This window comes from Lissotriton vulgaris, unplaced genomic scaffold (genome assembly GCF_964263255.1).
Source record: "Lissotriton vulgaris unplaced genomic scaffold, aLisVul1.2 SCAFFOLD_1014, whole genome shotgun sequence".
Classification (NCBI taxonomy): Eukaryota; Metazoa; Chordata; class Amphibia; order Caudata; family Salamandridae; genus Lissotriton; species Lissotriton vulgaris.
Window position 1 is genome coordinate 171148 of NW_028253762.1, and position 25634 is coordinate 196781.

General features: G+C 48.7%; 1 protein-coding gene across 2 annotated transcripts in view; it reads left to right on the plus strand.

Moving 5' to 3' along the window:
- LOC147660773 (palmitoyltransferase ZDHHC18-like) overlaps window positions 1-25634 on the plus strand; it is a 131734-nt gene that overhangs the window by 20270 nt on the left and 85830 nt on the right. For both annotated transcript variants that reach the window (XM_086951476.1, XM_086951475.1), the window contains exon 2: window positions 9339-9499. In XM_086951476.1, the coding sequence (XP_086807602.1) occupies window positions 9339-9499 (161 nt within the window). The remainder of the gene's footprint in view (window positions 1-9338; window positions 9500-25634) is intronic.

The window sequence follows — 25634 nt, forward strand, 5'->3', positions numbered from 1 at the left end:
CTTATCCACACCCGCCCAAAACAATCAAGCACCCGACCAGTCAATACCCTATGGGATCTTCCACCAGTCGTTGGACATTACCAATGCGGGTCGTGTGTGGTCTGCCCCCAAACTATCCAGGGCAAAAGCATTGCACTACCCAGGGACTTCACTTGGACTTTTAACAGACACACCAATTGTAACAGTTCCAGGTGTATCTATGTCCTCATATGCCCATGCAAGAGACTCTACATCGGGATGACGATGCGCCCGATCAAACTGCGCATCATGGAACATAATAGTAACGTCCGATGCCACAAGACTCACACCAAACTCTATGAGCACTGCAGAGAACACAACCATGGAGTAGAACACCTGCAATGGACTGTATTGGAATGCCATCCATCAATGACCCAACAAACCCTCTTTAAACTGGAGCAAAGATGGGTACATCGCCTTCATACTGATCAATATGGCCTGAACGATGCGGTGCCTTGGACTATGTTGTCCAGATGATATCTTTCATGGACTCACTATTTGAACTCATTCAATCCCCATATGTGACCATTCTAGTCCTTAATTGTCCATATGGGCTACCTATGTGCAACCCGTTCAAAGATGGCGCCCATTATCGCGCCGTTTTGCTTGGCCGAGGGAATCCTCTCTTTTCCTGCCCAAGACGCGCTGCGTATCCTAGCAACACCTTGCTGGAAACGCCCCCTCCTGATGCGCACGCATCCCGCTATGTTTAGCGGCGGCTCACGGACAGCTCTCACCGGCTTTCCTGCGGCGAGACCGACGTGGGCGGGGTAGGTTCTACACGCCTGAGATTGCATCCAGTCAGGTAAGGCGTGATCCTGAACCTCGCATTTGTCCCGATTAGTGGGATTATCGATCGCCTCTAAACCCCCATCCTGGTGAGTCCGTCGCACAACAGACTTGACGGCTCCAGAGTACGAGGCGATCGCTGACCCGGTTTCCTCCGTTTGCTTTCTCTTCCCTCCCTTTTTCTAGGTGCTAGGTTAGCAGCACCGACCCCACCAGGTCTGCCGGGAGGATCAACGCCCAGAGATTGAGGGTGAGCCGAGTGCGCCCGCTTCCCTCTGAGTCATTTTTAAAGCATTCACCTTCCACTGGGGGCATGCAACATAGACTAGTCCACTGTGGGAGATTTGCTCCACCCAGAGTTTAATGTGTACTTTAGTGATAAATCGTCTTGCTCTTTCATACTCCTTGATGTGTAGTTACACACCCTTTGTTAACCAGCACGACACACATGTGTTACCCTATGAGGTGGGGCACATGACCTCTGTGATCCTACATAATGCTTGCTAATTGACAATAACCAATGGCACATGTAGGCAGGATGGACATTGTGTTTACAGTGTCCTCCACTACTTTCCTATTTTACTACTCTCCTGTTTGACCCTCTCTAAGTGATAATTCCACACCGGGGTGTGATTCTTTTACACTTAATCACTGGTATGTTATGTTTTCATGCACTACTGTTTACGGCAACAACATAATTACCGTCTGTACCCTCCTTTTGTCTCCCTCTCCAGTCCCAGGGAGGACGTCAATGAAGGGGTGATCCTGCGACACTAGCCAGGTCGTATACCCGGTTCCTCAATTATTGAGGAACACGATAGCAAATTATGAGCTCTGTAGGTCCTGAAGAATTGCCCTGCTGGGCATGAAACATGTCGACCGCACTGAAACTGAGGGTTGAATGAGGCTTGATTACCCTAATCATCACGCCTCAGTACCCCTTACTTTTTCACGTATTTTAATGAGGCAGTGAGCCATGCTATTAAAAGTTCCCCTTTTGGACTCTACTGACCTGTTTTAACTACACTCACGCTCACTTTTTGCACTTTCTAGGTCCCTTACACACATGCACCCATTGGCATAAGGAATAAAAGATCTCCGTTAAAGAGTGGCACTCTTGTGCTGCCCGACGGGCATTGCACCGCCAGCCTGCCGTAGGAGCAGGGTGCCAATGATGATACTGTACATTCATCGGGTGGGATGACAACAGCCATTCAACCTTTGGTATGTGTGAGGCACCCTAGATTCCGAAAAGGGATCACTTTTCTCCCTGCTTTGTCACACCCTGTAAGAGAGAGAGGCTACTGTGAGTTACTCTAACCAAACCTCAGTGGGGAACTTTGTACCTATTTTTGTTGATTATCGAGTCATAGGACATGTACACTGGACCCCGATAAAAATTGTCCACCCCTTGTTCCCTCTCCTTGATATAATTACTTTTTATGTCTAATTATTCCAAGGCATGCCAGGTGTTCACGTAAATAAAGTCTGGCTGTATCGCACACGTTACTAATCCGTGGCTTCTTTACATGAGTAACTCCTAAATTCACGTGCATTCATGTTCCACATCTATCGTTCGGTTTATCTCATGCGTTATCTCCGCACCCTTGTTCGGACGCAATGTTAAAATTCCTCTTTTAATCATGCCGCTTGGAAATGACAAAAGAGTTCCAGCCTCCGAGTGTTGGATTCCGCGAAATTTCACGTAATCCGACACTCTACAGTTTGAGACTGCTGGCGTCGCAGTCGTTCGGCACGTTACATATAATCACTCCACTGCAAATAGAAACTCAAAAGGAAAAAAGTCATTTTAAATGCTTAGAACTTTAACAAATTCAAGACCAATTGCAAATAGGTCTGCACTTTTACATCTTAGCTTTTAATTTTTTTTAAAGTTAGCCGGCATGTGCGTTAGGTGTGCGTTAAATAGCAAACTCTCCCCTATTGGCTGCAAGTATTTGGCCCGCAGGCTAGGTTACTCCTCTGTGCAATTTGTTTGCCTCCCATAATTGTGCGTTGGTGCCGGCGGCTGGAGATTGGTCCGAGGTCCCAGTGGCTTGGGAAAGTACTCCACATGGCATTGAAAATTGGATTTTGATCTAATCATTTAATAACTGTTGTCTTTTCTGCAAAATGGCAGTACTTTCAAGGCTCTTGTGGCGCCTTTTTCACGAGCGCTGCACTTTAACTACTTGTTTTAAATGTAAACTTTCTGATTGTAATGCTCACAAAGTTTAAGATAAAAAGTGTGAAAAATTGCCCCACAAGGCAAAGGAAACTTTAATGCTTACGCGAGTGGCACCTTTGTCTTCACTAGGGTCTCAGCCCTTTTTTGTTCCTGAAACCCAGAAGTCGCAGAATAACACTCCCAGGATCGGGGAATAGAGAGATGTTCTCGCCAAGGGTTTGCCTTAGTTCGCTTAAGTGACAGCAAGAAACAAATTACTATAGGCCTGCAGCGTGATACCCCTTCCATATTATGTTCTTGCTGACATTTGAAGCACGTTACCGCAATGCATGCTTAGAAATCTTTGTGATTGGGGGTTAATGTTTGCATTGTTCAGCATGCCGTCCTACATTTGTTCCTTTTGCTTTTGTTGCACTAAGTAGGAACGGTATGTCCAGACATAGGTCCTGTGCTCACTGCTGCACTGGATTCAAGCTAGCCTGGCTGATTAAGAGTGGTCCTCCGAAACCGGTCTCAGGATGCTTGTGGCGGGTCCAGGGAGGACCTGGCTTGGTAGTTCGGGATGGACTGTTCTCGTGTGGAACAGGGTCAAGACTGATCTACATATGGCTGGGTCCAAACTGGGGTGTTGTGGTGAGCAAAAGAACAATGGATTAAACCCAGATATTTGTGACTGGGGGGTGAATGTTTGCATTGTTCAGCATTCCGTTCATCATTTGTTCATTTTCCTTTTTTTAGAAATTTAGGTCACATGTACCATAAATATCAACACCTGGCTTGCAAGCTGAGTTATCCCCGACACCATAATAATAAATAAATAATAATAATATAGGATTTTATAAAGCGCCTGGTGACGCCATCTCGGCGTGTCCCCGCGCTGTGGAGAGGGAAGGCAGGGGAAAGGGAGTGACCTAAAGGGAGAAAAGGTGAGTTTTTAAGAGTCTCCTAAATAAGGTCTCTGTCTCAGCCAGTCTAATATGCAGAGGAAGAAGGTTCCAATTCTTGGCCGCCAGTGCACGAAAGGAGCGCCCTCCCATTCTTGCTTTGTTTATCCGGGGGGCAGACAGAAGCCCGGTACCCTTAGAGCGCAGTTCTCTGTTGGGCACATAGGGGATTGCGAGATCCTTCAGATATTCAGGGGCTACCTGAGAGGTAATCCTGTAACACATAAGGAGCGCTTTAAACAAGATTCTCTTTTTTATACATAAAGCACCCTTTTAAAATCCTCAGTCTCTCTGTGACGCACTGACCCTCTTCTCATTGCATTGCAAGATCTTAAACATTTTGCTTAGAAACTGTTACGTTTTTAGGTCTCGCCTGTCGATGCGCATGCGCATCGAGCTTGCGAGACTATGGGGGCTTAAACAGACTTTAACCAACTTGCAAGGAATCGTGGCGATTCCTTGCAGTGCCCGTGAAATTCAAGCTCAATGCGCATGCGCATTGAGCTTAAAAGCACGTGCACATGCCCCCAGCCGCCTGCGTTGCATGTATTTTCCCTCAGGCGCACTCCTCCCACACCCCCGCTCCGCCCCCTCCCCTGCCTGCCGTGTCGCATTTCTTCAGTTCCCTCAGCCGCACTCCAGGCCCCTGCTGCTTTCACACCCTCTCCCCACTCTGCCCCCTCTCCTGCCCGCCGTGTCGCATTTCTCCTCCCCCCTCCCCTTCTCTGCCTTCCCTCCGTCTTGTTGTTTTTTTTACCCGCTCCGCCCCCTCCCCTGCCCACCGTGTCGCATTTCTCCTCCCCCCCCCCGACTCTCATTTCTCCTTCATTGAAGGTGGGGATTTAATTCAATCGACTGCATGTTTGAAATTTCACTACAGGGGCTTAAAAGTGTAACATGCGTTGGGTGGAGCAAGAGGCATATAACTGTTGTTTGTCCTGTGTTAGCCAGGAAGGACGAGGAAAGGCTCTTCTATTTTCTTTAACATTTTGAACCAGCACTCTCCAAAACAGCTGTGATTTAGTGCTTTCAGTTTCAGGAGCGCTGCATTTTTTTCACGGCCGGCCTCCGGTTGTGACTCGCATTTCTCCTTCATTGAAGGTGGGGATTTCATTCAATCGACTGCATGTTTGAAATTTCACTACAGGGGCTTAAAAGTGGAACATGCGTTGGGTGGAGCAAGAGGCATATAACTGTTGTTTGTCCTGTGTTAGCCAGGAAGGACGAGGAAAGGCTCTTCTATTTTCTTTAACATTTTGAACCAGCACTCTCCAAAACAGCTGTGATTTTGCAGGAAATGCTGACAAGCGCTCATGTGCTCTGTGATACCGCCCTGCTTTATGTTGAACTTTTTCATCGCTGCGTACATACTTTTAAATCTCTACCAAAAACTATACGTATGTCGCAATGCTAGCGTTGCAACCAAAAGGGGCATTTATATTTCTATAATTGGAATGTTTGTTTTTAAATTAAGTAGCTCTTGCCGCACAAAGCAACTACAATGGACAAATAAAAACACGAGGTAAATTCCGAAAAAGCTGCTCCTGTTCTCTCCGCTCTCCCACTTCTGAAGCTGTGGAGTTGTGCAATTGTACTAGTTCTCTTTGCTCTTGTGGTGGATAAAGGGCGTGGCTGGCCTGCATGCTGGATCTTTGGTGTTCAAATGTTTCTCAGGAGCTAGAGGGAGCGGTACAGCCTTTGTGGTAGTGGATAATAGGGTTTAACATTCCGAGCAGCTTAATTTAATAAAAGATAGATTGTTGTTAATTTTTTTCTTCGTTCATGCCACCTATATTTCAGTATGCATGGATCCTTGCTCCCGCCTATCTTTCACCCTCCCCGGCACCAATCTCCCTTTCCCCTTCACCACTGACCCCCTCCCCACCCCCCTTGAGCACGGGTTCAGACTGTAGCCTTTCCTTTCTCCGGTAATGGTATTTTCTCCTCTCAATTTTTTTGCACTTACTTTGATTTTTTTTCTCTCGCCCTGTTCTTCGATTACCTCCCCCCCCATCCTCCAGCACACTCCAATCTCCCTTTCCCCTTCACCACTGACACCCTCCCCACCCCCCTTGAGCACGGGTTCAGACTGTAGCCTTTCCTTTCTCCGGTAATGGTATTTTCTCCTCTCAAATTTTTTGCACTTACTTTGATTTTTTTTTCTCTCGCCCTGTTCTTCGATTACCTCCCCCCATCCTCCAGCACCAGCCCCTCCCACGCCCGCCATCCAGGAGTAGCTTGCTGTTTTTTCTCTCTTCCACATCTCCAACACCTCTATTCCCCCTCCAGCCACTCTCTCCAGCACTAGCTCGCGCTCCTTCACCCACCCTTCCCCTCTGTCACCACATCTCCAGCCCCCCTCACCCCGACCAGCACCTTGAGCACTGAGTCTCTCTCCAGCACGTATACTCTGCGCACCCTGCACTGCTCTAGCTTACCCTTTCTTCTCTTTTGAACAAATTGGCCACATGCCGCCCCCCGTCTCCCCTCAATCACTGTCAGTTGTTTTCGGCCACATCCCGGTACTGAACGATGTCCTTGATGACCCGCAGGGTGGGGAGGAGACTGACAAAATGCTGCAACTCCGGGCCGAATTATCCGACAGCGCTATTATGTGGCTTTGAAAAGCAAATTATATGGTACATTGTGAATGAAACAAATTATGCGCCACCTTTTCATCCTCCACCACCACTTCCACCACATCCACCACCACCACCACCACCACCACCACATCCACCACCACCACCACCACATCCACCACCACATCCACCACCACCACCACCACATCCACCACCACCACCACATCCACCACCACCACCACATCCACCACCACCACCACATCCACCACCACCACCACATCCACCACCACCACCACATCCACCACCACCACCACATCCTCCACCACCACCACATCCTCCACCACCACCACATCCTCCACCACCACCACATCCTCCACCACCACCACATCCTCCACCACCACCACATCCACCACCACCACCACATCCACCCCCACCACCACATCCACCCCCACATCCACCACCACCACATCCACCACCCCCACATCCACCACCACCACCACATCATCCACCACCCCCACATCCACCACCCCCACATCCACCACCCCCACATCCACCACCCCCACATCCACCACCCCCACATCCACCACCCCCACATCCACCACCCCCACATCCACCACCACCACATCCACCATCACAACATCCACCATCACCACCACCACCACATCCACCACCACCATATCCCCCAGATCCACCACCACCAAATCTATGTGTGTGTGTGTGTGGCTCTGTGTGTGTGTAGGTGCAAATGCAAACTTCTTGGATTTTCGTCACAATAAAATACACTGAACATAATCTTCACAATTTATTGCCAAACGTTTAAGCTATTGCCATTATAAATTACATTTTTTTAAATTTAAGTATTAATTATTTATAAAATTAAAAGCCATTGTTATTTGTAATATCAATGCATGTAAGTCACGTAAATACAACACACATTGCATTACAAATGCTATAGGTGTCACATTTGCGAAAGTTAAAACTATTGACATTGTAACTGACGAAGCTATTAAATTTGATATTTTCAAAACCAACACATAAATAAAAAAAAGTGTAATTTACAATACCAATCGCTCACACTTTCCTAATGCGAGACCTATTGCATTTCCAATGCTTGTTATTTGAGGCAGCATATTACTTTTGTCTCCCCTGCCTCGCACCCTATTTTTCCATTTTCAGGTTCTCGGCGCCGTGCAAATATAATCACTCCATCTAAAAAAAAAAAAGTAAAAAACATTGCCATTTTCAGCGCCAAAAGCTCTAACTTGGACAAATGCGAGACCAGTTGTATTGCAAATGTTTTTTTACCCCAAGACCGTCTCAATATTCAGTGAAGACTGTTCTCTGTCCACTTGGCTTTTCCTGCACACAGTAGCATTTCTTTGGTCTAAGCAAGTGTTCTTTGGAACATGTTGAGACTGATCCAAAGCGTTTTATATTACAAAGTCTTTGAGCAACATATTCCATTTTACTGCGGTAGACTCACACAGAAAGTAATTTTCTTCACCATATTGCTTCTTGGTGTTGGGCTTCTTTGGGGTCACACACAATTCACTGTATAATTGGCCTTTCCCACTGTTTGAGTTTACTGTGGATTTACTATTATTTTGTTGTTATTCCATGCATGGGTCATGGTTTTACCCTTTGGAGGAGGACCTTTTGTAGGTGGTTTTTGCCTTTTTAAACTTTCTTAATAGGTATCCATTTGAATTTGTTTGTGTATCTCAACAGAGCGTTATATTATGTTTTTGCAGGTCACTTGGATACAGAGTGGGTCTATGAAAATGTGGCGGTACTGATGAAGGCGTTTCATGCAGAAATGCGCATTGATAGTTCTGTTTAAAGTCACAATAAGCAAAAAAGTAGTGGTCGAACAGAACTGTATTTTTTTAAGGAAAATCAGAAACTGATGAACAATACATTTTGTTAATGAATTTAAGATAACTACCGTTAGAGTGAAGTGAACTCTTTTGATGAAATGCACATGCCCACTTGTGTATTATATGAATGTATAGATGTGCAGTGGTACTGATATAACAAAAATACCCTTTTTGTTATGGACATGAAAAACCGTTTATGTGCATGTACGATTGATTGTATGGAAGAATGAGTGAGTCAGTATGAGTGTCAGAGGATGAGCTAGTATGTTTATTAAAAACAATTGTTTACTATGAGGCCAAAAGATATTAAGTATTATCAATAACTGTGCAGAAAAAATAAAGGACATAAGAGAAGACAACGTCCCTCTGAGCTGTATTTACATATGTATTTTTTTAGAAGTACTAGCTGAAGTATAATTGAAGGGTAGGCGGGGTTGTCCTCCTAATTGATCTCCTTTGGGGTCTGCAGGGCGTTGAAATATCATAGGTTAAGTCGCCCAACTCTGCAGGTGTATCTATGTAGGATCTCTAGTTCCAAATTGTGCTCAGTATTTCTCTAGATCTGCCCATTGTGGTATACTGGGTCCTTTGGGTGATGTCCAGTATAAATGAGATGACTTATGGGTTTCACAAACTCAGATATTTATTTTCCTTTGCGCCAAGTGTGGAAATGTAGTAGTTGGGACTGTAGAGTGACCGTAATGATTAATCATCATCCAAAGTAAGGTGCATTTCTTGGGTAATAGAAGAGTTGCTTAGAAAATAGCTACCATTTTGGGGCACGACTTGAAAAGTAAGGTCATTCGCTCAGAGGGAATAATGTTTGACATGAAGGAACTAGAACGGGAAGCAACTTATTCCAATAATTGTGTAGTGACCTGATTTGATCTTTGTGGGTACAGCTTCCATTTGGTATCTGATTGCCTGTGGCTTCTGTTTGCAGTTGTCCTTTCCTGACCCGCCATTTGACACTTGCTATACCTATCATTGGAGGGATCCTTTTCTTCTTCGTCATCAGTTCACTGTTGCGAACCAGTTTCAGCGATCCAGGAATCTTGCCCAGAGCCACTCCATGTGAGGCTGCAGACCTAGAGAAGCAGATAGGTAAGGATGCTGCATTTATTTTCCATGTCTTTGGCTTGTGTGTATGTTTGTATATATTTGTATGTATTTTAATTTAACATAGGTTCTCATCGTTGTTAATCTTCCACTCGTGATGGGCGAGCCAGCATTCACTAAATTTGAGAGCTCAACAGTGCTCCCATGCACATATTGTCCTCTGCTGCCATGTCACCTTTTGTCTTTTTTTAATGAACACTTTTTATTGAAAAATTGGCATGTAGACAATTAGGACACAGCATTTTACTGGTAATCAGTAACACACAGAGCAACAAGACATCGAGAACCCCTTTACCACAGTACAATATGATTGTGCTCTGGAATACCACACTATCCAACATTAGCAAAAGTATCATCCCGGCTCCCCGGTGGTACACATAGCTTTCCCCCGGAAGGTGTTCCAAGGCTCCCATATTTGCGACCACTTCTTCAGGCATCCCCTGGAAACATAAATAGGTATCTCTGTCACCATACACCAGTCCATATCCCTGGCCCAGTCAGCAATACGCGATATTCCACTTGGCTGCCATGAAACCCAAAGTAACCCAGATCCTCTCCTTGGCCTTAAGGTCAGTGGGGTCCCAAATGTTCAACATAATCAATTTGATGGTGCACTGTATGTGCTATCCGAATACTCCATCCATCATGAGTACCACCCCCTCCCAGAATTTTTGAATTGTCGCACATTCCCAGAGTGTATGGATGAAGGTGCCCTCTTGCCCGCCTTGTTGTGCACAGCCACTGTCTTGGGCATAGTCCATATGGACCAATGAGGGTCTGCACAAATATGTTCTATGGAGGATTTTTAGTTGGACCAATCAGAGTCTGGAGGAGATGGCGACTTCACAGGGAGAAGCGACTGCGGCCCGCCACTCCTTATTCTCCAAGCCAGCGACATCATGGTCCCATTTACCTCTCAGGCGGGTCAGGGGATCAGTCATGTTGTCAATAAGTTTCTTATAACCACACACACAACCACAAACACACACACAACCACAAACACCCCCCCCCAAACACCCCCCCTCCCAACCCCCCAATCGGCACAACCATTAGACTAATGGAGATTCCCCTACTCACCCGGTCTGCGGGGGATACTGCTCAGCAGCTGGCTGCGGCGCTTTTCCAGAGCACTCCAGTTCCTCTGCCAGCACGACGTGGGGCTCTCCCCTTAGGCATGGGAGCCCCGCAGTGCTATCCGCTGGTCTTCACCCGGGCCCCCTCCTGGGACCCGGGACTTCAGCTCCCGCACTTCGCTTTGGCGCCGGGGCTCCCTCTTCATATTGAAAGTTGGAAATGGCGCGCATGCTCGGTCAGCCCCTGCCCTCCCATGTCTCCTCACAGCCCGGATACTAAGCTGCTTTCTGTTTCGCTTATCTCCCTGCCTAAGCTTGTTGTCAATAATGGTCTTCCGTGCTCGCTGCTGTCTTTATTTTTTTTCTTATTTATTTATGTATTTAATGCATTTTTATATAGAGCTGACTTTACCCGAAGCGCTTGTTTATTGCTGTGATTTATATAATGCTGTTTATTTTACTTTTATATACTATGAAGTTTTCTTTGCCATAAATGGGTGCTGGCGTAGGGTGGGGAGAGTAAGGGAGACATGGGTTTTGTCATGGATAATGGTTGCTTATTTTGCATGTGCTAGTTCACTCGTGAGTTTAGTTTGGTTTAACCATGGATTGATTTTGCTGAGTGCATTATGGGAGCTGATGTTTTAGTTATCGTACTGGTCATCGAGGCACAGCTGAGGAGTGTTGAGCCACGGTTGGGAGGATTGAGAATGATTGGTTACATGGAGGTCAGAGCTCAGTTTAAAATAAGGGAACGAACAGCAGCATGACAGTATGATTACCAAAATTACTGAAAGAGGTGAACGCGGAAGTTAGGCTGCTGGCAGTGGCTTCAACATGGTAACTCACTTTAAATTGTTGGACGTGGGGGAAGATGGGATTTTGTTTGGAGATACACAGGATGTTTTGATGTTTAGAGAGGGGAGTGATTTTGAAAGGATGTAGTGGTTTATGAATATTCAGTTTTTTGTTCCTTTTGGGTTTTGGCAAACGCATGCATTATAGCATGATGCGGCGGGAGGCAGGGCGTATATATATTTGGCAAATTCGATATGCAAGTCTATTGCTGTGAGCAAGCTGAGATCATATAAAGCTCTATTGTAGTGCAGAATTGCAGTCGATGTGTATAATGATGTAAGCATGCAGTGTAGGTTGAAGTGTTCCAGTGCAGCTGACATGTATGCAATGCAATGCAATGCAAGCGGGTAGTGTAAAAGGCAGGCCCCCGTACAGAGGACATTTACTGTGCTGTAAGCTGACAGTGTAAGATGCACTGTCCGTGTTTAGTCGGGAAGTCTCCAGTTGTGAACAGTGTGTTCACTATTAAGATGCGGAGCTAATGTGCATGTCTCATGATGCAAGAAGTACCACGCTGCATCAAGACTTTGGAAGATACAGTGCAGTGCCCCAGCGCAGTGTCCGGGTCTCAGTCCATGACCACGCAGCATACAAAGCAGAGCTCTCTTTGTGTGCACATGTTGTCCTGCTCACAAGTATGTGCTAAATCCGTCGTTTTCACGACAGTGTTTGTCTCATGCTGTGCACTGGCAGCGTGTTCACTGACCATATTTAACCCTTTCCGCGTCACAGGCCGGTCTCCTGTTGTGGGCTTTGTGCAGTGACACAGTGTAGAGCTATTGATGTTGTTTGATATGTATTTACACGATCTAGCTTCCAAACGGCCATTAATTAGTAAGTGAGCGTCCAATGCAGTGCGTAGGCAGTGGAAGGTGCACACCCTGCCTGGTGAGACAGTGGGGTGAGCACATAACTCGTGAGTGACATCCTACACTGCCATCTTAACGTGCGAGGCTTGCACAGCTGTGGGCGCTGCATCTTACACTGCATGTGCACTCCATTACACCACCTTGCCCTGTGCAGCCTCCAGTGCATAACCCTCGCATGTGCCCACTCAGTGGGTCCCCGTATATACTTACTTGCCGGTCGGCATCTGCATTCCTCCCCCATCTCCACGACAATCCTAGCGAAATAATGTCAGCCAACAATCTCAGTTCTTGTTGATGGTCATTGTTGGCCGCAGATTTATTAATAACAATATTGCTTATTAATAACAATATTAATAACATACTGGTTGTACAATCTTCATTTGCGAACTTTAACCATAAATCATGCACATCACATTACAGTTTACGACACCTTCCCGTGGTACAGGTGTCTGTCTTTCGTGCACCCATCAGTTCGTAAATGGCACTTTTGTACAACCAGTTCTTAATCAGTTTCTTGGTGTTCCGGTAGTTGGTTGGCCACACCCCTTTTTGGGTGTCATGGAGGGGAGCTTCTTTGCCTGGAGTTAGGTCCCCAGCTCGCTACCATTTGAGCCCTGCCGTCCGGCCGGGTCTGGGCCGCGAGTGCCGTCTCCGTTTTTTCCTCCCCTCCTTTGTGCGGCCACGTCACCCTGCCGTACGGCATTGAAAAGTGAGTGGCCCTCCTCCTACACACCGCCCACCGGTGTGTTTGGTTAGCCAACGATTGTAGGATTTCCGCCAACGCTTTCCCCACTGTCCAGCACTGCGACTCTGCTGTTCCTTAGGTGTGGGTGGGTGGGCTTCAAACGATGTCGTTGTCGCGCCGCTCTCCCAGCTCCTTCGAAGACGTTGTGATTCTTGCTGGGGAGCGGCGGTGCTTAAATCCCCTTGAGCCCCCTATGGGCTCCAGGTGAGACCCCCATTGATTGGGGGGTTCAAAGGTAGCAAGGTTAGCCATTGGTCGCCCCCCATGGGCGCCGAGGTCACAAGGTCACTTCCTGTCGGGGTGGCTGGTGCGCACCCCGTTTCCGCCCCCCTGAGCCCCCTATGGGCTTCAGGTGAAACCCCTTTGATTGGGGGGTTCAAAGGTAGCAAGGTTGGCCATTGGTCGCCCCCCATGGGCGCCAAAGTCACAAGGTCACTTCCTGTCGGGGTGGCTGGTGCGCACCCCGCTTCCGCTGGTCCAGGCCGCTTCGGGGCGCCCAGGACCAGTTCCATCCCCCTGTTGGCACAGCGTGGGTTATGGCGCCGGCCTTTGGGCCTCCCCCACCCTGCGGGTGGGTGCGGCGGCCTCTGCAATAACCCTCGCATGTGCCCACTCAGTGGGTCCCCGTATATACTTACTTGCCGGTCGGCATCTGCATTCCTCCCCCATCTCCACGACAATCCTAGCGAAATAATGTCAGCCAACAATCTCAGTTCTTGTTGATGGTCATTGTTGGCCGCAGATTTATTAATAACAATATTGCTTATTAATAACAATATTAATAACATACTGGTTGTACAATCTTCATTTGCGAACTTTAACCATAAATCATGCACATCACATTACAGTTTACGACACCTTCCCGTGGTACAGGTGTCTGTCTCTCGTGCACCCATCAGTTCGTAAATGGCACTTTTGTACAACCAGTTCTTAATCAGTTTCTTGGTGTTCCGGTAGTTGGTTGGCCACACCCCTTTTTGGGTGTCATGGAGGGGAGCTTCTTTGCCTGGAGTTAGGTCCCCAGCTCGCTACCATTTGAGCCCTGCCGTCCGGCCGGGTCTGGGCCGCGAGTGCCGTCTCCGTTTTTTCCTCCCCTCCTTTGTGCGGCCACGTCACCCTGCCGTACGGCATTGAAAAGTGAGTGGCCCTCCTCCTACACACCGCCCACCGGTGTGTTTGGTTAGCCAACGATTGTAGGATTTCCGCCACGCCGCAGGGAGGCGCACGTCTTTCTGCGGCTCCCCCCTTTGCCCCTTGGTTCGTGGCTACCTACCCCTTTTTCTTGCTCCTTTTCAACGACAACCCGCGAGCGTCATTGCGCCCCACAGGTTGCCCCAGAACACCTCCATTCCTTTATCGGACAGATGCACCCCATCTTGTCCATATAGCTCTGGGCGGCCTGGGTGGATGAGGCCGTGCCGGATTGATTCCAGGCCGTTGGTTGCGCAAAACTTGTGCATGGCGGTATTTAGCTTGCGCCTTGCGTTGTCCACCGCTTTATTTGAGTCGGCACCCCTCCAGTGCCTCCTGCTGATCATCTCCGACCACACCACTGTCGTGGTCCCCAGCCACGCCGCCGCTTTGGCGATATCCCTCTGGATGGCTTGGCCCACCGCTTTGCGGCCCAACTGCGTTAGGTCGTTCCCTCCTAGATGTATGATCAGCACGTCTGGCAGCCAGGCTGAGTCTGCCATGAGGCCGTCCAGGGTCGGTAGTAACTGCTCCCACTTCATGCCGGGCCGTCCGATCCAGCGGATGTACGTCGCCTTGGGTCTGCTTTGGTTGTGCCCCACTCGCCTCCACCAGGACTCCATTCTGGACACGAATGAGTGTCCCACGACCCATACCAGTTGTGGGCGTCCTCCTGTCGAGAGAAAATGCTCCATTAAGGTGGCTTTCTGCGCACCGGGCGAGGACGAGGAAAGGGGGGGCAATAAAACCCTGCCGTGCGGCATCCCAAGGCGGCTGCTCCCCCTCCCCCCTACTACCCCTTTTTTTTTTTTTTTTTTTATATGAGATGCGGCCGTATGTAAGACTTGTATGCCCTGGACCGCCATCTGCCCACGGCCTGGATCCTGTCCTCCGGCATGCCATACTGCGATGCCGAGGTGGCCGCCCCGATCCTGAAGGAGTGCGGGGCAAATGATGTTGCCTGGAGCCCCACCTTGCTGAGGCCTTGGCGCATTATGGCCGTGAACTGGAACCTGCTCAAGTTCCTTCCATCTCGGTGCACAAAGAGGGGGCCATCCCCCGCCGGCCGAACCGCCATGTATTGCAGCAGCCAGCACACTGCGCAGCGCCCCACCTCCGGGATACAATGTAGACGAATCGTCGCCCCTTTTCGAGCCCTATCCGTTTTGGATTGTCTAAGCGTGAGCTCCACCGTTTTTACCATCGGCTTGACGTCCCTTGCCTGCAAGCAGCGCTGCGCCGGGCCTGACCTGTTGGGGGCTACTATTTCGCTTACCCGAAAAGTCCCAAAGAAGGCCGTGGTGAACGCGGCCCCGAAGAGTAGCCGTTCATACCTGTCTGCGATGATGCTGGTTAGGGCGCTAAGTAACTGACCCAGCTTGTCGTAATCAATGGGGCGTCTGGTGTCCTTTTTGGTCCCTTCAAGCTTTCGCCAGCCTTTCAGGGCTGCCTTCAGGTAAACCGTTGCCGTGGGGTCCTCGCCTGTGTGGAGCCTGGCAAAGTATGCAATGGCGGCCAGGTGCGCCTGCGCCCAAGACCTTGTTTTCTTGGCGTCGAATGCCCATTGCACGAATTTCTCAGCCGCTGTGCGGACCGTTGATTTGTCTACCAACGACACTATGCCCCCGATTCTCATTACTGTGGCCGCGTATTTCTTGTATCTCTTGTGCGCCTCAGAGGTGAGCGAGTGCCCTATTAATCTGGACAAGTCAACCCCCCCAGGTCCCACAGGTATGTTGGAAAGGGGGTCATCACCTCGTCCGCACCGGGTAGAAGTTGTTTGAATCGTGTCATCTGGGACCGGGATAGCGCATCGGCGACCGTGTTCTCCGTCCCCGGCACGTGCCGAGCCTTCAGCTCCAGGTTCCCCTCGAGCTGCAATTTAACCAACTCTCGCATTAGCCTCAACATGCCCGGGCATTTTGCTGCGCCTCTGTTAATGGCCTGCACTACCCCCAAATTATCCGACCACAAAGTGAGCTTTAGATTCCTTATCTCTTTTTTCCATACCGTCAGAGCCACTACTATCGGGAATAGTTCAAGGAACGTGATGTTTTTTGTGAGCCCCTGCGCATGCCACCTGTCTGGCCACTGGCTGGCACACCATTTGTTCCCCAGGACCGCCCCAAATCCCAGGCTCCCGGCTGAATCTGTGTATAGTGCTAGCTGATCGGCTGAAACCCAACCCTTTTTCCAAATCAGCACACCATTGAAATCCTGCAGGAATTCGTCCCATACTTGTAGGTCCTGCCTTACACCCGTGCTCAGTCGGATGTGGTGGTGCTTGTGGGTAACACCAGCCGTAAGCGCGGTGAGGCGCCTGGAAAAGACCCTGGCGGGCGGGATGACCCTCGCCGCAAAGTTCAGCCTGCCTATCACCCCTTGTATGTCCCTGAGGGTGGCTTTGTGCCGGCCTCTTAGTTTGGCTATTTCTTCCCTGAACTCTTGTACCTTCTCCGGGGGGAGCCTGGCGGTCCCCGTCGTGGAGTCAAGCTCAATGCCCAAGAACGTCAGTCTAGTCGTTGGGCCTGTCGTCTTCTCTTTTGCTAAGGGGACTCCGAGTGTTTCGGTCAGGTCCTCGAACGCCGCCAATGTACTGGCGCACGTCGGCGATCCCGCTGGCCCTGTGAACAGGAAGTCGTCCAGGTAGTGCAGCTTCCCGCCCCCTTGATGTCTGTCGTGGAGGGCCCATTCCAGGAAAGTGGCGAATTGTTCAAAGTAGGCACAAGATATGGCACACCCCATGGGCATGGCTTTGTCGACGTACGTGTCCCCTTCCCATTGGAAGCCCAGCAGGTGAAAGCTGGTCGGATGTACCGGTAATAAACGAAAGGCGGATTCGATGTCCGCCTTGGCCATGAGAGCCCCTTTCCCTGCCGCTTTGACTAGCGCGATAGCGTCATCCACTGACGCGTAACCCACCGAGCATGCTTCCTGGTCGATGCCATCGTTTACGGACCCCCCCTCGGGGTATGACAAGTGGTGTATCAGCCTGAATTGGCCCTTTTCTTTCTTCGGAACCACCCCTAGTGGGGAGATGACTATTCCTTCGCACACTTCTTGAGGGAGGGGGCCCTCGATTCTGCCCAAGTTCTTCTCTTTTTCTAACTTCGCGCCCACCACCCGGGGATGCTGCCTGGCTGACTGTAAGTTCTTCGCTCCTGTTAATGGCAGTGAGCCTTGAAACGGGATAATGAAGCCTTCTTCAAAACCTTCAACCAGCGTTTTTGCGTCTGTTTTGTTTGGATACCTGTTTGCTAAACTGCGCAGCTGTTGTGTATTAATGGGAGACCTAGCCAGCTGGCACTGCTTAATGTCTACTAGTGTCATGAACCCACTGGCCTTCGGGCTAGTGCTTCTTGTGTTTCTCCTTCTTTTCGCTCTTTGCTTCCCGCTTGGAGCCTTTGCATGTAGCTGCCGCGTGCTTCCCTCCGCAGCTTGAGCACGCATGTTGGAATTTGCACGAGGAGCCCCATGAACAGTCCCCCGCATCATACCGCCAGCATATGGCCTTGGTCGCGGGGGGGGGAGTTGGACCGCCTAGGGAAATGTTTCTGGTGACTTTTGTTCTTCCCCTTGTGGGACGAGCTCCGAAAGGACTGGTCGTATTTCCCCGTCCAGGCCCTAACTTCTTTGGCCGCGAGCATCTTATGAATAAAACCTGAAACGTCCTCTTCGTTCCACTCCATCTCTGGGTGTCTCTGCATTTTTAACCTAAAACCCTTATCGTATTCCAACCATGCATCCCCGGGGAATTGCCTCTGCGCAGAATGTATGTTAGCCTCATACAGCCATAGGTCAGCCGCGCAATGCGGGAACCTCTCTACTATGATACACGCCATGATCCTAAAAGCGTCTAGCCAATTCTCAAAGTTCCGCTCCTTTCTAGCCCCTCGCCTCTCCCTTTTCTCGTCCTCTCTCCTGTCACATGTGGTCAGGTCGAGGCCCTCTAGCTGTATTTCTAGGAGCGAGAAAATATCGATGAACTCCTTGCGCCATATCCTCTCTTTCACTGCGAGAGGAATAAGGCACGCGAGCCCCGTGGCTTTCGTCGTCAAGGAGGCAGGACCGGGGGATGGTCTGGCGTACAGGTCACTGCCTAGCCCCCCCGACCCCGGGCTCCCGGACCCAGTATTATACCCCCAACCGGGTAATGGGGAAACCTGATCCCCCTGTGGGGACAGGCCCACCTGATCCTGCACCCTTGACTGTCGGGCCCACCCCGGATCCATCATATGCCAAGTTAAGCCCCCTGACTCGTCGGTGCGTTGTTCCCTGGGCCCCGCCGCCCCCTGCCCTGAGCTGTTCAGTAGCGACGGAGCGAGCGATTTCAAGCATTCTTTCACAATGGTACTAATATGCTCACCATTAACCGTTCTGTCGTTCGTATCCTTTTGCTTGCTGTCGACTGACTTCAGCGGCGGGAGCTTCTGGCGCACTTTCTTCGGGGGATTCCTCTTGGCCGTCCTCTTCCTCGGCGAGGTCTTAGGCTTCTTGGGTGCTGACGGGCCTGCTTCCTCCTCCGCCTGGCCGTCTGGCCTATTCTCCTTCCCTTTGGCCAAATGGGGCTGGAGCCATTCGTCGCCGTGTACCGCCGATATCTTGCGGATCTTCTTCAACACTTCCGCCATGTCTCCTGGCTGATCTTCCGCCATGTTGTCCCCAAGGCCTAGGTCTGGTTTCAGCGGGCTAGCCTGCGCCGCTGGGTCGGAAGGAATTCCGGACCCGCCTTTGAACTTCTTTGCACGTGCGTGCTGTGTGTCCGAAGAAGCGGCTCGATGCGCGCTTCAAGCTAGACAATGCTTACCGCGCTGGAGCTTGGAAAAGGTCGCCGAGCCCGTCTTCTCTCTCCGACGCTTCGGATCCCGGGGAGCTGGGTGGAGAGCTTGACCGGCGCGCTGCTCCGTGCTGTCGTCCTTCTGCTTCGTCCGTCCTTCGCCGCCTCTTGTCGCAGTCGGTCTTCTTCAAACGATGTCGTTGTCGCGCCGCTCTCCCAGCTCCTTCGAAGACGTTGTGATTCTTGCTGGGGAGCGGCGGTGCTTAAATCCCCTTGAGCCCCCTATGGGCTCCAGGTGAGACCCCCATTGATTGGGGGGTTCAAAGGTAGCAAGGTTAGCCATTGGTCGCCCCCCATGGGCGCCGAGGTCACAAGGTCACTTCCTGTCGGGGTGGCTGGTGCGCACCCCGTTTCCGCCCCCCTGAGCCCCCTATGGGCTTCAGGTGAAACCCCTTTGATTGGGGGGTTCAAAGGTAGCAAGGTTGGCCATTGGTCGCCCCCCATGGGCGCCAAAGTCACAAGGTCACTTCCTGTCGGGGTGGCTGGTGCGCACCCCGCTTCCGCTGGTCCAGGCCGCTTCGGGGCGCCCAGGACCAGTTCCATCCCCCTGTTGGCACAGCGTGGGTTATGGCGCCGGCCTTTGAGCCTCCCCCACCCTGCGGGTGGGTGCGGCGGCCTCTGCAAGTGCGCTTAACTCATGCCGTCACCAGAGAGTAGGTTAAATGACAAGTTGCAGTGTGATCCCCACTGAAGCGTGACCATCTCAAGCATGTGATCTTGCATCTAAAAATGCAGTGCCATGTGCAGTTTGCACGTCTGTTCTCGTGACCAAGCAGCGTAGGGCGCGATGCCTCTTCAGAAGTATGCTGTAAGTTTGCACTGTAAGATGCAGTGCCCGTGTCCAAGGGATTGCACAGCTTTCCAGCGGTGAGCACGCACAGCAAGATACAGTGCCAACAGTGCAATTTGCTCCTCTCGTGCTCTAAGCATGTAGTGTAAGATGCTGCCTTTGCACCCCTCACTCACTGTGAGCAGGGCAGGCAGTGCAAGATGCAGCGTAAACACCCCTCAATGTGAGCAGGAAGTGTTAGAGGCAGTCCCTATTACCTATCCTATGAGTAGGCAGCGTAAAACCAGCATTTGCAATGCAATAGGTCTCGCATTTTCGCGAGTTTGACCTATTGGCATTGCAAATGACAATGGCTTTTATTTGTTTCAAAAACCAAAACATAAATAAAAGGCAATGTCATTTACAATAAAAATAGCTCAAACTCTCGCAAATGCGAGACCTATTGCATTGCAAATAGTTGTTTAATTGGTGGGTCTAGTCAGTAGAAAGTTGTTCAGTTTAATGTGGGTAGAAAATAAATCGGAAACATGTCTTTTGATTGTATTAGACTTGGCTTCAGTCAGATGTTGCTTGATTGAATACCAGGCTGGAGTGTGGCCAAGAGTGTGTAGAATATTTATAAAGACCAAGTCTCAAATTAATCCGGTTATTATCCGCATATTGGTGAAGACGTAACCAGATTCTATACATAGCCCCCATATAATGTAACAAGTAAAGGCGCAAAGATTTAAAAAAGCAAAAAAAAAAAAACGAGCCCTGCTGAGGGGTAATATGTAGGTAAATATTGTTTTGTGGTTTTTTTTTTACAGAAGGTAGGATCGTTTGAGTGAGCACTCCATATTAAATATAGAAAAAGAAGGCATAGCTATACTTAAAACAGGGGGGAAAAATCAAAATCTGACATCCTGTACCTTAGTCCTGCGCTTTTTTTTCTCTTGGCAAGAGCTCTGATCAGGATACAGGCCAAACATCTGAGTGACATGTTCTGTTAGTAAGATTTATTGAGCGCGCGAATACCCGGAAGTGTCCTGGCACTAGGATTGCGGTAAGCCCAGCCGAAGCATCTAGTTCTGAAATATCCAGGTTTTTAGACCTTTTCTAAAGATGGTGGCGGGAGCTTGCACTTCTGAGCTCCATTGGGAGCGTGTTCCAGAGTTTTGCGGTGCCATACGAGAAGCTTCGACCACTTCAGCTTGAGGACCGTGTTCTCAGAACTTTCATAAGTCTAGCACCTGTGGAATGTAACTGTCTGGACGGTTCATACCAGGCAAAGATTTCTAAGAAATAGTGGTCCTGTGTTGCTCAGTGCGTTTTATGATAGGCATAATGACTTGAATTTAATTTGTTGTGCCACTGCAAGCCAGTGAAGTCTAAGAATTTCCTTAGCTACTGATTTGTAGTTAGGGACGTTCAGCAGAAGTCTTGCAGCTGCATTTTGAACTGTCTGGAGCTTTTTTTAATATTGCTTCTGCATACTCTGGTAGAGCCCATTACAATAATCCAATTTTGACTGAATTAGCGTGGTTACAATAGTCTTTCTACAGTCAGTGGGACTGTAAGTTAGGATCTTCTTGAGCCCACCTGTGGATGGATAGGCTTAATTGACTTCCCAGGTGGTCGTGGCCAATGTGAGGACGAGGTCAGTGCAGTTGTAGGGAAGTGAAGGGGTGGAGGTGAAGGGGACGATACTACTTTACAACAAGTTCTCTCTCCATCAATTCTACACTCCCAACCCCCATCAGCTCCTTGAAGTGTCTCTTCTGGTTCCCCCTGTCCAGGCGCCTCCTCCCACCACTTCTTTCTTAGCATAAATAATACAGTAAAGTTTCACGAGGGCAGGCCAATGTCCGGCGCAGTCACGTGCAGGCTGGTGCCCCACCACCTTGTTCCTTCCCCTTCCTCTCTGCCTGCTGCCCCTCGAGCTCCCCGGTCTCTGCCCCTGTCTCTTATCCTTCTCACCTCTCCCTTTCTCGTACCCCTTCCGCCTCCACTCGCCTTAGCCCCTGCTCCAACGCCCGTTCCCTGTCTTCAAATGTCTCTCCTAGATACTCATGGTCTTTTTGTGTTTTACCTAATCTTTCTCGCCTTCCTCCTCTTTTCTGTCACTTTTACCTCCCACCTCTTAACTGTTCTCCCTCTCACTGCTCTTTCTTACCCCCTTGTTCTTACCTTCTCAAACACCCCTCTCCGCTTTGCTGTCTCTTAGCTCTGCCTCCTTTACCCCCCTCTGTCTATGCTGTTTGTGCGAACTCCCTGTCCCTTACCACTTCCTCCACCCCCCTCCCCCTTTTTGTTTTGAGTCTTAACTTCTTCTTTTTCTTCCCAAGCTGTAAGTCTGGAATGCATCTGTAATTTAAGTTAATGTTCTGGTAATCACATAGGGAGCAGATAAGGGGGGTGGGGGCTGTCAGCTCTTTTTCCAGCACAAAGCCTTGGATAACCTGCAAAATGAGCCTGCTCTTCTCTGATTAGACACCCTCATGCCTGTCACATCTAGAAACAAGATGCGCCCCAGCATCAAACAATGACGAAAAGGTGACTTGCTCACACAGGTTTAAAATATCTTAAGAGTTTCATAGATTCTTTCTAGGACAAGGCTTTTTACTTCTCTTGCAAATATGCGATGGGAATGGCGAATATAAACTGCATTAGCTCTGTTAGGGTTGGGACTACACATTGCATCCTGGATGCACTGTTGAGAAGAGTGCAACCTAATAAAGTTCTTCTTCTAAAGAAAAAAAAGTACATTTCGAAAACTTGTTAGTATGAATAGTGTTGCAACTTTTAATACTGGGAAATCACTACATCAATCTAGTACAGGTACACAGAATGTGCTGCTTGGCTGAACACTTACAAAGTCCCAAAGGCGAGGCCTATTGGCTATGCCAATGTTTGTTTTTTGAAACTATAACTAAAAAGTCACAGCATAATAATTGTGTTATGTTTCTTTAAGATGTAGCCTGGAAACTTTCATTCAGGTGATGTTGTGGAATTCTATCCTGATGTCATCCCAGTGGCATTAGGGACAGTTGGCCCAGCTGTGTCTGGCTACAGGCTGTTTGGGATCTTTCTTCAATCAAATACATCTACTTGAAGATATTGTGTTCATGTCTTTATGCTTCCAATCATAACAAATTTGCCGACGCTTACCTCTCTGCCAAACAAGTATAAGGCAGGTGATGAAAGAAGATAGATTAACCCAAACAAAGGGAAAGGAGAACCCAAACAAAGGGAAAGGAGAACCCAACTCGTCGTGTCAGTGGAGTACTGACTGTAGCAGTAAGGACATTGATTTAATGTGGCTGCCAGAAGTCTAGACCTGTAAATCTGCTATCTGGTAAGAGCCTTCGGCTTTGTTCATATATGAGGATTTATCGTCCAGCAACCCATCATTAAAGGATGCAATTGCTATTGCAAAGGTGGTTGAGGAGGCAGAGAAATGCATGCGGGAAATGAAAATCCATCCCAGCAATACCAAAGATAAAGAGGTTGCTGTCTTGGAAGATGATTCTGAAGGAGTTTGTGCCATTGAGTAAAGCCCAGAGCAATAAAAATAAGTATCAGAGGAACATGAATAAACCAGCTCAGAAGTGGGCAGGAAAACATTGTCTTAGGTGTGGCAGTACTTACCACATGGCTGATTTGAAACCGTGTTATGCTGTTTGACAGGAGTGTCTATAATGTGGTAAAAAATGACATCTTGCACGCACGTGTAAACAACAAATAGAAAAGATTGCGTGTGTGGATGATACGACTTCCTCTTACAGGGTTGTTGTAGTTAACAATTACATTAACGTTGCAGATGTGGAAGGTTTGGAAAGGAGAAGAATACGAACTAAAGCTGATTATGTGATAAATGGGAAGCCGGTTTCTTTGATGGTAGATACTGGATGGTTGTATACCATCATTCCTTTGGTCATTTATGAACAAACTTGGCGTAATGACTTGTTGTCAAGATCTGATGTTGTCTTAAAAGCGTATCAAGGGAGTGACATTAGTGTCGTGGGGTATATGGAGGCGAAGATTGTGTTTGGTGGGAAAGAAATGCATGGCAAGATTTATGTGGCTGAAGAAGGACCACCAATCCTGGGTTGGCTGCACCAATATGATTTGGACATTAAAGTGGATCCCAGGGCGGAGGTGCCTGTTATGAGTGTGAGTGCTTGTAAGGTGCATAGTTTGAATGAATTGCTGGAGAAATTCATCTGTCTTTGAACCTCGGCTGGGTAAATTCAAAGGATACCAACACGTTATCAAACTAAAGAAGAACTCGAGTCCTATTAAGCATTGTGCTAGAAGGGTCCCTATAGCGGCCAGGGCAAAAGTGAAGGAGATCATTCAGCAGCTTCTAGATGAGAGTAATTGAACCTGTAGAGGCGGCTGAATGGTTATCTCCAGTGGTTATCACAAGCAAACCGGATGGCTCTCTCAGATTCTGTGTGGATTTGAGAAGCCTAAATGATGATGTGATAACCCATAAGTTTCCTCTGCCCAACATTAATGAGTTAATTTTGATGTTGGATGGTGCGAGTGTTCACGGAGCTTGACATGAGAAGTGCACACCACCAAGTCGAACTCAGTGCAGAATCTAAACCGCTTAAGTCATTCATCACGGGTGAGGGCACTTTTCAGTTTTGCATGCTGCCGTTTGGGTTGTGTTCCGCTGCGAGTGTTTTTCAGCGACTAATGAATTCAATTTTGTCTGGGGTAGATAATGCTGTGGTTATCTAGGATGATATTCTGGTATTCGGTAAGGATGATAATGAACACCACTTCGCCTTGCCAAGGTGTTGGATAGAATCGCAAAGGCTGGTTTAACTTTGAGGAGAGAAAAGTGAAAATCTTTGACGCAACAGGTGGAGTATTTGGGGCATTTGGTTACGAAGGAGGGAATAAGACCTAAAGAAAACCTTGTGAGTGCCATTGCAAATGCAAAGGTGCCACAGGATAGAGACTCATTGAGATCCTTTATGGGTCTTGTAGAATATTATTCAAAGTTTGTGTTGGATTTTTCACACAAGACTAAGCCTTTGAGAGAACTTTTGCGAAGGGGTAAAAGATTTGATTGGGGGAAAACATAACAAGCTGCATTTGAACAAAGATGAGAGTTCACGCTGGGGTGTTGACTCCTTTTCAAAATGGACTGGAAAACATTGTCACAGTAGACGCCAGTGCTGTGGGCATTGGGGCTGTTCTTGCACAAATGCGTGGTGGAGATGAGAAAACAGTGGTGTTTGCCTCACGTTCTTTGTCTGAGTCTGAGCGAAATTACTCGGTCATAGAAATTGAGGCTTTGGACGCAGCGTGGGCTGCCAATCATTTTAGGGTATTTTTGTGGGGAAGTCGTTTTAGGTTACGGGCGGACCATAAACCTTTGTTAAAAGTATTGGGTCCCGGTGGAATAAGCAATTGTTCAGGTAGGTTGGCCAGGCTTGCGGTGAAATTGCAAGATTTCAAATGTAAGGTAGAGTATGTCCCAGGATGGCGAAATAGAGTGGCTGCTTGTTTGTCGAGACTTCCGGACAAGGAGGCGGTAGTGTCTTGACTTTTCGACTGAAGAAGTGGTGGCAAATGTTGATGATGCGTTAGAGGGTTTTGCTAATGCCATTCAAAGGGAGGTTTGGATCAAGGAGATGGAATAGGATGTGACATTGATGAATGTTGTTAAGTTGATTAAGGGCGATATCAGAAGAGAGTAACCTCCCGCTGTGTGTGGGGCCATTCTTGAAGATTGTAGATCAGCTATTGTTACGAATG